The sequence below is a fragment of the Chrysochloris asiatica genome, unplaced genomic scaffold (genome assembly GCF_000296735.1).
Source record: "Chrysochloris asiatica unplaced genomic scaffold, ChrAsi1.0 scaffold00091, whole genome shotgun sequence".
NCBI classification, from domain to species: domain Eukaryota; kingdom Metazoa; phylum Chordata; class Mammalia; order Afrosoricida; family Chrysochloridae; genus Chrysochloris; species Chrysochloris asiatica.
The window spans coordinates 1,072,399-1,084,136 of NW_006408609.1; the positions used below are offsets into that span (position 1 = coordinate 1,072,399).

General features: G+C 33.8%; 1 protein-coding gene across 1 annotated transcript in view; it reads left to right on the top strand.

Moving 5' to 3' along the window:
- The first annotated feature begins 214 nt into the window (after positions 1-214).
- Positions 215-11,738, top strand: part of ROBO1 (roundabout, axon guidance receptor, homolog 1 (Drosophila)) — a 1,434,915-nt gene continuing 1,423,391 nt past the window's right edge. Inside the window, exon 1 of the mRNA XM_006866438.1 lies at positions 215-302. Coding sequence (XP_006866500.1) covers positions 215-302 — 88 coding nt within the window. The remainder of the gene's footprint in view (positions 303-11,738) is intronic.

Below are 11,738 nucleotides of genomic sequence, written 5' to 3' on the forward strand. Positions count from 1 at the left end.
TATATTCAGCAAATCATATTAATTTTAATTATTTTGTGTTGTATAATTTTGAGAAATAACTTTTTAAGTTCATTTGAACTAAACTTTTTCACAAGATACTTTTAACATTCTTTTCTCAACATGGCCTTTTAAAAAATATTTTTCTCTGTTTGTTTTCCTAAAGATAAAACGTATCTGTATCACTGGCCTGGTGTAATGCAAGGAAGGGACAAAAATGAAATGGAAACAATTTCCTTTTTTGGTCATAATATCACTCCTCAGCTTGTCAATGAATCACCTGTTCCTTGCACAGCTTATTCCAGGTAAGTGCCTTGTATTTTTCATCAATATTTGAACAGCTTTCTTTCTTTGTTTAAAATTCTTGTTTATTCTGTGTTGTAAATCAAATTTGTTCATTTTCTTTCAAAGTTTTCTGTCTGAGTGAATGGTTTCTGAAGTACGAGTGCTGATAAATTTCAGGGTTCAAATAATTATACTTGAATATTGAGCACTTTATTTATCACCCTCTCAAAAAAAGAAAATTGAGAAAAAATGCACTGAAGAATACTTATATTAACTAAGTAAGTTTATTTTATGGAACAACAGTTATAGGAAAAAATGTGTAACCAAAAAAATAATAAAGTCACAATGCATGTCAGTACCATAGAAAAGGAACATACAAAAGCAAAACACTTAAAACTAAAATTTGTATAAAGTACTGGCATGTTAATTAATAGACTGAACAATTTTAGAACAAAAATGTCACCTGCTGCTGCATTGCTACCGTAATTATCATAGTTTCTGGTAAATAGGAAACCTGTTTGTTGAAGTCACAATTTTATTAATAGTACCAGAATAGCACTGCCCTAAAATGCTTTACTTGAACTATTTTGTAGGAAATTAAATTAACTTAATGTTATTGTAAAGAAAAAAAATTTTTTTTAATTTGATGAATTAGTCGAAATAAAATTTCAACTTTCCTGTCAAAGGGAACGTTGAAACAAGTTATGGTTAATTTAGACATACAATGAAATTATTTATTTATTTATTTTTGCCAATTTATACATAAAAGAGTAACATATATTGTTTTATTAGCTCAAACTATGTAACTTGAATTTTGTTTGTTTGCTGTGTTGTCATATTTATTTAACTATCTGTAATTGAATATAGTTTCATTTGTGTATCCACACAGAAATTCAGCGTTAAATATTGCAAATACTACACTGGTTTGAATAGTCAACTACTGCTGGAGATAGCATTTAGGACTAAGGGGTGAGGGAGATAATAAACAGACAAATGAATTTGAATCTGTTAAAAAGATTTCCATAACTTCCTAGCAGACAAAAATTTTAAATCTGTTGTAATGAAGTGAACTTAGATACTTGGTACTAAATTAAGTTATGCTAAAATCATGATAAGATTTTTTGGTTTCTTTTGTTATTTCACCTACCCCTACTTTCCTTTCTGTCACCACTACTCAGTTGAAAATTAAATTTAGTGAATAAATCAAGTATCAAAAATTATAATATGCAAAAAGATATTTTATGTTTATATATTTGAAAAATGCAAATTAAGTATGAATTGCTTCAGTAAATAGAATATATAAAAGTGTTTTGAAAGGGGGTTTCAAAAAGTTTGTGGAAAAATTGAATTAAAAGGTAATGAAAAAAAATAAGACGATAAAGATAATGGAATTTTCTCACAATTTTTTTAAAGCTCCCTGTGTATATGATTTTGGTTCAAGCTCACCAGTTGCTCCTCAGAAATCCTGTTTTTATTGTTGTGTGCCGTGGAGTCGTGTACGACTCATAGTGTCCCTGTACAGGGTTTCCGAGGCTGTAAATCTTTACGGGAGCAGAAAGCCTCATCTCTCTCCCAAGGAGCGGCTAGTGGATTCGAACTGCTAAAGAGCTCTGGTAGCGTAGTGATTACGAATCGGGCTGTGAACCGCAAGGTCAGCAGTTCGAAACTACCAGCTGCTCCGCGAGAGAAAGATGAGGCTTTCTGCTCCCATAAAGATTTACAGCCTCGGAAACCCTATTCAGGGTCGCTATGGGTCGGAACCGACTCGACTGCACTTAACAACAACAACAACATGTATATGATTTATTTGTAATTATAAAATTATCTGGCCAGCTAAAAACATTCAAGTTTATTACATTTAGCCAATGATTCATTGAAAAAGTAATCAAAACTCAAAATGGCCAAGAAAGATTTGAAAAATACCTATTTAGATATTTGAGAGGACGAATCCATGCATTAGCGAGTGTGTTGTAAGTGTTTAGAGAACATAAAAGATTACCTATTTATTCAAGAAGACATTCTAAATTTTAGAAAGATCAATAAGAATTTGTCAGTACTCTGCTGTTTGAATCTTACATGGAAGTATTTAAAGAATTAAAGGCAGCTTAGTTACTTAGATTTACTGCTCCGAATAATATGTAAATTAGTTACAAAGGTTAAGGTATTTGTTATCAATTCATTATTATTGAAATTTCATACAGATTAGTTTCTCAGGAGCCATTTGGGAACATTACTCTTAAAATGAACAATTGGCTCCCAAACACTAGTATGCATAAAGTTGAACGTATTTTATTCAGAACTGTAGAGTTCAAGAGTTAATTCAAAGCAATTTACCTGTCAACAGAATTATGCTGTTAGCTTTTCAAAAGGAACACCTGGAGAGTGGGAGTCATTTTTGTAACTGCCAGCCCTCATATCACTGTGTTCATATGTGGGAGGTTTCAGAAAATCTGCTTGTATAGTCATTGGCCTTAGAACTTGACTTTATGTATGAATCTTACGGAATAAAATGTTGCCTGCCTGATCCTAAGACATCTCTATGACCTTTGATATGCTTGAGTCTATTACTGATACTATTGTGTCAGTCTTTCCCATTGAAGGTTTCCCTTGTTTGGGTGATCCTCCAATTTTTCAAATATGAAATCTTTCTCTAGTGATTTATCATTCTATCTGTATGAAATTTACGTCAGAATAAATATCTCAAAATTTGTCTTGATTTTGCTTCTATTGGGAGTCTCTTCTAATTATTTTATATCTATTAGAAACTCTGAATCTGGATTGATTTTAGCATTGCTAAGAGTGAGCCAAAATAAGATTAGCTTTGAAAACAAAACAAAAAACAATTTCTCAATCAACTAATTTATTTTCACGCATTTTTCTTATATGAGTTTCCTACTTCTTCAGACATTTATTTCAAAGAAAACGGGAAAAAAAGCACACTTCTTAATAAATGAGAAGTGAATGTTCTGTAGGACTTGGCTTTATGAGTGATCACTAGCGAAGGTTCTACTGTAACAAGATATCTCAGTGTTTAAAACAAAGGAGCAATTAAAACAACCTTCACAATGTGGATTATTTTATTACTATAGCAATAAAGTGACATCTAGTCAAGCTGTAACTAGGTTACTTGGTGCAATTAAATATTAAAGCATCATTTGAATATAATGTCTAGAATTAATGGATTATTCAGCCCATGTTTCTTATTTTCTTCTTTTTTTTATATACATATAAAGTACATTTTAGGAACTGTTGTTATATGCTACAACATTATTAGTGAAGTCATTTTCTAGAAGCAGTTTGAAGTAGGAGTTTGCTAGAAATAACTTGTACATTTTAGATTAATATTATTCTACTTGGTGAAAATAGAACCAACTTTCAGAGAAATATAATAATTAAGAAGTGAACTTTAGGAATGATTGGTCATTTCCAACCATTTGAGCTGCATGTAGAGTCCATTAAAACCTCCATCTTCTTTAATAAAACTACTGCTGAAGTTGTTTGCCTTGTCAATTTTTCTCATCTCTAATTCACATATGATATACACTCATAGAGCAATAGTTGTTATCTCTTGAAGCATGTTGTATCTGAGCTGTGCCACATCTTTATTTAATCTGTGCTAGAAAGGAATTTGACAGATACACATCTTTACATTTTAAGTATCAACTTGTGATTTTAACGGATGTCAAGAAGACAATTAAAGACAAATGTGAAATTACACGTTTTAAATGTATAGATGCCACATATGATGGGACTGAGCTGAAAATTTCAAGAACATTTGCAGCAAAAAAAAAAAAAAAATATTGAACTCTCATTTTCTATTTCAATATTTTAATGGAAATGCATGACAGCAACAAGCACAAGGTTGTGTTTCTATTTGAATAGATCAGACAGCCTATTTTTAAATTAAGCATGATTTATTTTTTTCCTCTCCATTCTCTAAATGTGCAGCATCATTGTCCTTCATTAATGATGCAGGTGCTGACAGGGTTATTTCCTTTGCCCTGCCTCATGTCAACAAGCCTTGAGTGTGAAATTGTCTGAAATGATTTACTGCTTACCCACTCCTCCTGTTCATCCACCACCACTTCAGTATGTTGCTGCTATACTCAAAGGAAGATAATTTCAAGAAGCTAATTGTTTGTTATCTGGGTTTGAATCATCCACATTCAGAATGTACATTTTACATAAAAACTCCTCATGAAAATGTCTAGAGGCAATAACAAATATATGAATACCAACCTCATGTATTCCTTTTTTTATGTTTTCATGTGCCCAACAGATATTGAATAGATTCTAAGAATTACATGCAATAATAATTTATTAAATTGAAAGTGAAATTTTAAAATCTCAATGTGACAGAATTTTTTTAATATTCCTTTTGAATACTTTATTTAATATTGGTGCATATATGCTTGATGAAAAAAGTTTTTACTCATAGGAATGTTTTATCAAAAGTTGTGATTAGTTTCTATGGCAAAGTATCCCTAAGCAGTGACAAGAAAGTAAACCTTTTTTAGACTCTATATAGATTGTTTGTTTCTAGGCAATTGCTCTTACTTTAACTGTATCATTTAATAATGAATCAATTAACTTAAAAAAAATGAAGAGTAATGTTATTAATTTATTTCATTAGAACACTTTTTCAGTTTTAAAGTACTTAGCATGTTATTTAACTTTTGTAATTATGCATCGATGAAGGTGTTGTTATAAATAAAACTGATTTGATTTCACATGCTACTTCATAAATCAGTATAAATAGAGAATTATTTCTCAACATGTCTTACATATATTATCTTTCCGAACAACTTTGGATGTTCATTTCAAAATAAGGAAAGTTTCCTAGTATGACAAAAATCAGTGTAACAGCAAGTCTGGATTTGAAAGTCTGCCATTTTATGGTACATGAAATTAGTCTAATTCACAGAAATGTTTAGAATCACTGCTTTAGACAAAGTTTGCATTGAAAAATATATGAATGCATTTAATGGATATCTGTTTACTGAGGAAAGGTTTTCATAACAAAAGGATGAAAGTATTTGGAAATATTTCTGTTTTATATGTGGCAAGGCTTTGGGGATTCAAACTTGAGGCCATTGTTGGCATATCTTTTTTGTTTTTGTTTGTTGTCATCTTTATTAAAATTATAGATTCAAAACCAATTGTTTATACTATAAGGAAAAGCATTAGCTCAAGACAAAGATCCATTGAACTTAATACATTTGGCAGTAGAATTTCATCTATATAATTAAATATAACTGCATAATGCTACCCTAGTGAGTACAATTTTTCCTAAACTTTTCACGCCTTAGGAAAATGTTATTACAGGAATTAAATGACTGAAATTTGTAACTAAACTAGAATAACATGCCAATTCTTCTTGGTACAGTAACTGTGTATAGCTTTCATCTTCTCTTGATGCTTCTTAACATCAATCAATACTTTTCCCACAAAACCCTTCAATATTTCAATTTGAGGCTTGAATATTTTCTTCAGTTCTTTTAGCTTGAGAAATACAGAAGGTGTTCTTCCTTTGGTTTTCTAACTCCATGTCTCTGCACTTTTCATTTCAAAGCTTTACTTTGTCTTCACAAGCAGCCCTTTGAAATTTTCTGTTCAGTATTTTACTTCATCATTTTTTTCCAGTTTCCTTATTTCTCTATGTGCAAGTGCAATTTTCAGAGTCTCTTTGTATAGCCATTTGTTTTTGTCTTTAATTTGTTTTTAATGACCTTTTGCTTTCTTTCTGTATTATGTTCTTGATGTCATCACACACCACTTCTGATTTTCAGTTATTAGTGCTTAATGCATCAAATATGTTCTTGAGATGGTTTATAAACTCAGGTGGGATATATTCAAGGTTATATTTTGAATTTCGTGGACTTGTTTTAATTTGCCTCAGCTTCAATCTGAAATTGCATATGAGCAAATGATGGTGATTTCCACTGCCCCTGGCCTTGTTTTAGCTAATAGTGTTGAACTTCTCCATTGTCTCTTACCACAAATATAGTCAGTTTGATTATTGTGTGGTCCATGTAATTGTGATTTATGTTATTGGAAAAAATGTATTTTCAATGAAGATGTTATTGGTCTTGCAAAATTCCATCATACAATTTCTATCATCATTTGTGACAACAAGACCATGTTTTCCAATTACTGTTTTTGTTTCTAACTTTTGCATTCCAGTCACCAGTAATTATCAATGCATCTTGGTTGTATGTTTGATCAGTTTCAGACCAAAGATGGTAAATTTGTTCAATTTCATCATCATTGGTTTTAGTGGTTGGGGTTTACATTTAAAAAACAGGGGTATTAACTGATATTCCTTGTTTTTGTTGTTAAGTATCCTTGAGTCATTTCCAACTCATATGGATATTATACTATAACATATAGCATTGTATTTCAAGACAGATCTTGAAATACCCTTTTTGAAGATGAATCCAATGCCATTTCTCTTCAATTTGTTGTTAGCAGCATAGTAAACCATATGAGCATCCAATTCAAAATGCCCAACACCGTTCCATTTCAGCTCAGTAATGCTTAGGATATTTCTTTCTATATTTTCCATTTCATTTTTAACGGCTTCCAATTTTCCTAGATTTATACATTGTGCATTCCACATTCCAATTATTAATGGATGTCTGCAGCTGTTTCTCCACATTTTGAGTTGTGCCACAGGAGCAAATGAACATCTCAAAAATTTTGTTTCCTTATGTCATTAAGGTCAACTCTACTTTAAGCAGGCTGCTTTTCCCCAGTGATATTTTGAGTGACTTTTAACCTGTGGTGCTCATCTTTTAGTAATCTATCAAACATAGTTATGCTTCTGTTCATAATGTTTTCAGTAGCTAACCATTCAGAATAAGGCAACATCTTCTTCAATTTTGTGATATGACATGGTCTTCCTTTATTGCCTAGTGTTGACTTTCTCATAATGAGCTAGTGTTTGGAACTATATTGATAAATGGGAAGTGAGTGTGTATTTATGTATGTTGAAAACAAGAATTTGGAAGCAGAGATAAATTAATTTCTAAAAATTGTTAAGCTCATTAGCTTATAAGTAATTAATTTTAAAATCAGTTTTATTTAAAAAACAATCTCATTACGATGAACCTGAATGATAAAGCACTTTCCTAGGTGTATCTAAAGTCATTATGAATGCTCTTCAGAAAATGTAACACTTTACTCCACATACTGCTCTAGTCTGTTTCCCATTGGTCCACATGTTATAGAGCTCATTCTAATTGCATATGTTATTCACACTTGCTAAATCTAGTTGTATACCTTGGTTGGTTTTCCCACTATGATTTTGCTCATGGAATACTTCTACTCGTTATTTTTATTCCCTACACAAATATTGGTATATTTTAAAAATACTAGTAGGATAACAATAACATATACCTCTTAAATTACATATGTAACCGGTTGCTGCTAAGTGCCATCAAGACAATTCCAACTCATAACAACCCTGTATGTTTCCAAGGAGTGGCTGGTGGGATTGAACTGCCACTTTTGCAGTCCATACATAATAACTTCCCAGGTATTCAAGATAGTTGTTGTCAGGTGCCATCAAGTCAGAACCGACTCATAGCGACCCCATGCACAGTAGAAAAAAACAATGTCCGATCCTGGGCCAACCTCACTAGCTGCCACACGAGTCCATCAATGATGCCACCTGGCCAATCCATCTCATTAGGGGTCTTCCTCTTTTTCTCTGACCCTCCACCTTACCCAGCATGACATCCTTCTCCAGCGACTGTTTCCTCCAGACAATATGTCCAAAGTATGAGAGACAGAGCTTAGCCATCCTGGCCTCCAAGGAGCACTCTGGCTGCACTTCTTCCAAAACAGATCTATTGGTTCTTTTGGCAGTCCATGGCACTTTCAGTATTCTCCTCCAACACCACAACTCAAAGGCATCAATTCTTCTATGATCTTCCTTATTCACTGTCCAGCTTTCGCAACCATATGAGGCTGTTGAAAACACCATGGCCTGGGTCAGGCATACCTTAGTCCTCAAGCTGACATCTCTGCTCTTCAATACTTTAAAAAGTTCCTGTGCAGCAGATTTGCCTATGCAATACGTTGTCTGATCTCTTGACTGCTGCTTCCACGAGTGTTGATAGTTGATCCAAGAAGAATGAAGTCCTTGACAACTTCAATTTTTTCTCCATTGATAAGAATGTTGTTTATTAGTCCAGTGGTGAGGATTTTTATTTTCTTGACATTGAGATGTAATCCATATCGAAGGCTGTGCTCTTTGATCTTCATAACTAAATGTTTCAAGTCCTCTTCACTTTCAGCAAGCAATTTCAACAAGCATTAAGTATTAAGATCCTTATTTCTTTTTACTTTTACTTTTTTCCCTCATTATCAGTAAGACTTTTTCTACTTTGCTTTCTTAAGGTAGTTCTCTAAATTTCATGAATAAATTAACATGGCATATTTTAGTCATACTTTATAGGTCATATGGAGTCCTGGTGTGGTGCTGTGGGTTAATGAACTGGACTGCAAAGTCAGTTTTAAACACAAGATCATTGGTTCAAGCTTACCAGCTGCTCATCAAAAACCCTCTACAGGGTTCTGAACATATGGGACAGAACTGACTCAATGACACTTAACAACAACAATAAATGTGGTACTGTAGAATAAGCTGGACTGTTACCTCCAAGGTCAGCAGTTCAAGCCCACCAGCCATACCTTAGACACTCTAGGCAGGACCACTATGAATCAGAACCTATTTGATGGCACTTAACAACATCAAGCAATATGAACTGCAAAACCCAATGTGTAATGAGCCAGTAATGCACTTTAAGCAGAAGAATGACTTGCTGAGATATTTTTCAGAACAGTAATTAAAGCTGCAATGTAGAAATTGCATTAAATTCTTAACGTTTATCATTTATTTATTCAATTAATAATTATTTAGCACTTACTATTACAACTTTTGGAATCCTGGTGTGGAACTGTGGGTTAATGCACCAGAGTGCAAAGTCATTTGAAGTGCAAGGTCAGGGGTTCAGGCTCATCAGTAGCTCCTTGGAAACCCTATCCAGGGTCGCTATAGGTTGGAACCAACTCAATGGCACTTCACAACAACAACAACATTACAACTTAAGGAGCTCTGGTAACGTACTTGTTATGAGCCAGACTGCTAACCTCAAAGTCAGCAGTTCAAAAGTACCAGTTGTTCCATGGGAGAAAGATGAGGTTTTTTGCTCCCATAAAGATTTACAGACTTGAAAACCCTATTCAGGGTCGCTATGAGTCAGAACCAACTACATGGCACACCACCACCACCATTACAACTTACTATTTTTAGTTCAAAGAAGACAAGGTGAATAAGGCAATCTTATCATCTTTTCTTTCTTTCTTTCTTTCTCTCTTCTCTGGAAGAAAAATATTAAGAACAACAACAATTATACTACTACATTGATAATTATAATAAAGTATCAGGAAGAAATTCCTGGCCATTTTCAAAAGTATTCTCCATTTTTAAGTCCATATGGTTTTGTGATAGTTAATGTTTTATGTCAACTTGATTAGACCAGGATTCTCTGTGGCTTGTCAGTTGACATAATATTACCCCAATGATGATTGAGTTTAATATGAGCAGTTGAAAGGAAGTTTACTCCTGGGTGTGGACTGCTTCCAGTATATTGGACATTAGGGAAAAGCTTGCGTGCTTTCTGCTGGGTCTGAATTCTGCAAGTCTTGTCATCCAACCAATTGTTCTTTGGGCCTGCTCTATTGGCCATCATGCTTGTTTCACCAGGCCTGCAGCTATGTGAGTCTAAGGCCTGCAGCCTGACACCTGGCCAGAGGATTTGGAACTTGTTCATCTCTACAACAGTGTGAGTTATTTCCCTGATATAAATCTCACTTTATATATGCATATATGATATTCCCTGTTTTTTCCTCCCTAAAGAACCCAATTTAAGACACTACTAGATAGAAATTATTTGCTAAATATAGTTTGTTGTTGTTAACTGCCATCGAGTCAATACCAGCTCATAGTGACCTTATGCACAAGAGAACGAAACACTGCCCAATCCTGGGCCAACCTTACAATCCTTGCTACATTTGAGCCCATCAATGCTGCCACTGTGCCAATCCATTTAGCTGGTGATCTTGTTCTCTGACCCTCCACTTTACCAAACATGATATCCTTCTCCAGAGACTGGTCCCTCTTGACAATATGTCCAAAGTATGAGAGACAAAGTCTGACCATCCTGGCTTCCAAGAAGCACTCTGGCTGCAATTGTTCCAACACAGATCTATTTGTTCTTTTGGCAGTCTATGATACTTTCAATATTCTCCTCCAATACCATAACTCAAAAGCATCAATTCTTCTATGAGCTTCCTTATTTGCTATACAACTTTCACATACATATGAGGTTATTGAAAACACCGTGGCTTGATTCAGGCTCACCATAGTCCTCAAACTGACATCTTTGCTCTTCAACATTTTAGAAAGGTCTTGTGCAGCAGCTTTGTTCAATGCAATACATTGTTCGATTTCATGACTGCTGTTTCCATGATTGTTGATAGTTGATCAAAGCAAAATGAAGTCATTGATAATTTCACAATCTTTTCTCTATTTAAATGGATGGTATTTATTGGTCCAGTGGTGAAGATTTTTGTTATCTTTGTTTTGAGGTGCAACCCATACTGAAGGCTGTGGTCTTTGATCTTAATCAGTAATAATTTTAAGTCCTTTGTGCTGTCAGCAAGCAAGGTTTTATCATCTGCATATCGCAGGTTGTCAATGAATCTTCCTCTAATGGTGATGCCATGTTTTTCTTAATATTGAATGAGTATAGTGAGAGAATACATCCCTGGTGCACACCTTTCCTGATTATTAAACTATTCATTGTTCCCTTGTTGTGTTTGAACAACTGCCTATTGGTCTATGTACAGGTTCCTCATGAGCACAATTAAGTGTTCCAGAATATTAATACTTCACAATGTTGTCCATAGCTTGTCATGATCCATGCAATCATAAGCCTTTGAATAGTCAATAAAACACAAGTAAACATATTTTTGGTATTCTTTGCTTTCAACCAAGATCCGCCTGATGTCATCAATGATATCCCTCATTCCGCATTCTTTTCTGAAACCGGTGTGAATTTCTGGAAGTTCTCTGTCAATGTATGGTTGCGCCTAAATATATAGATTAATGAGAATAAGGGGTTGTAGAAGCATATGATAGGAACCTCATTAATGATTGCAATAGAAACACAAAACGTACACATTTAAAAAAAAAATGCTTTGGATACAGAATCATAGAAAATGCATGATCATGAGAAATGAAGGGAAATGGAAAAAGAAGGGTAAAGGATGATCCAACAATTTAATTCCTGGAGTACGGACCAATGGTGGCATCCTCAATGTAATAAGGCAGACATAGAATGCCACGCTGTGAGTGTTTATGTGTGTGTATATATATATATAACCTA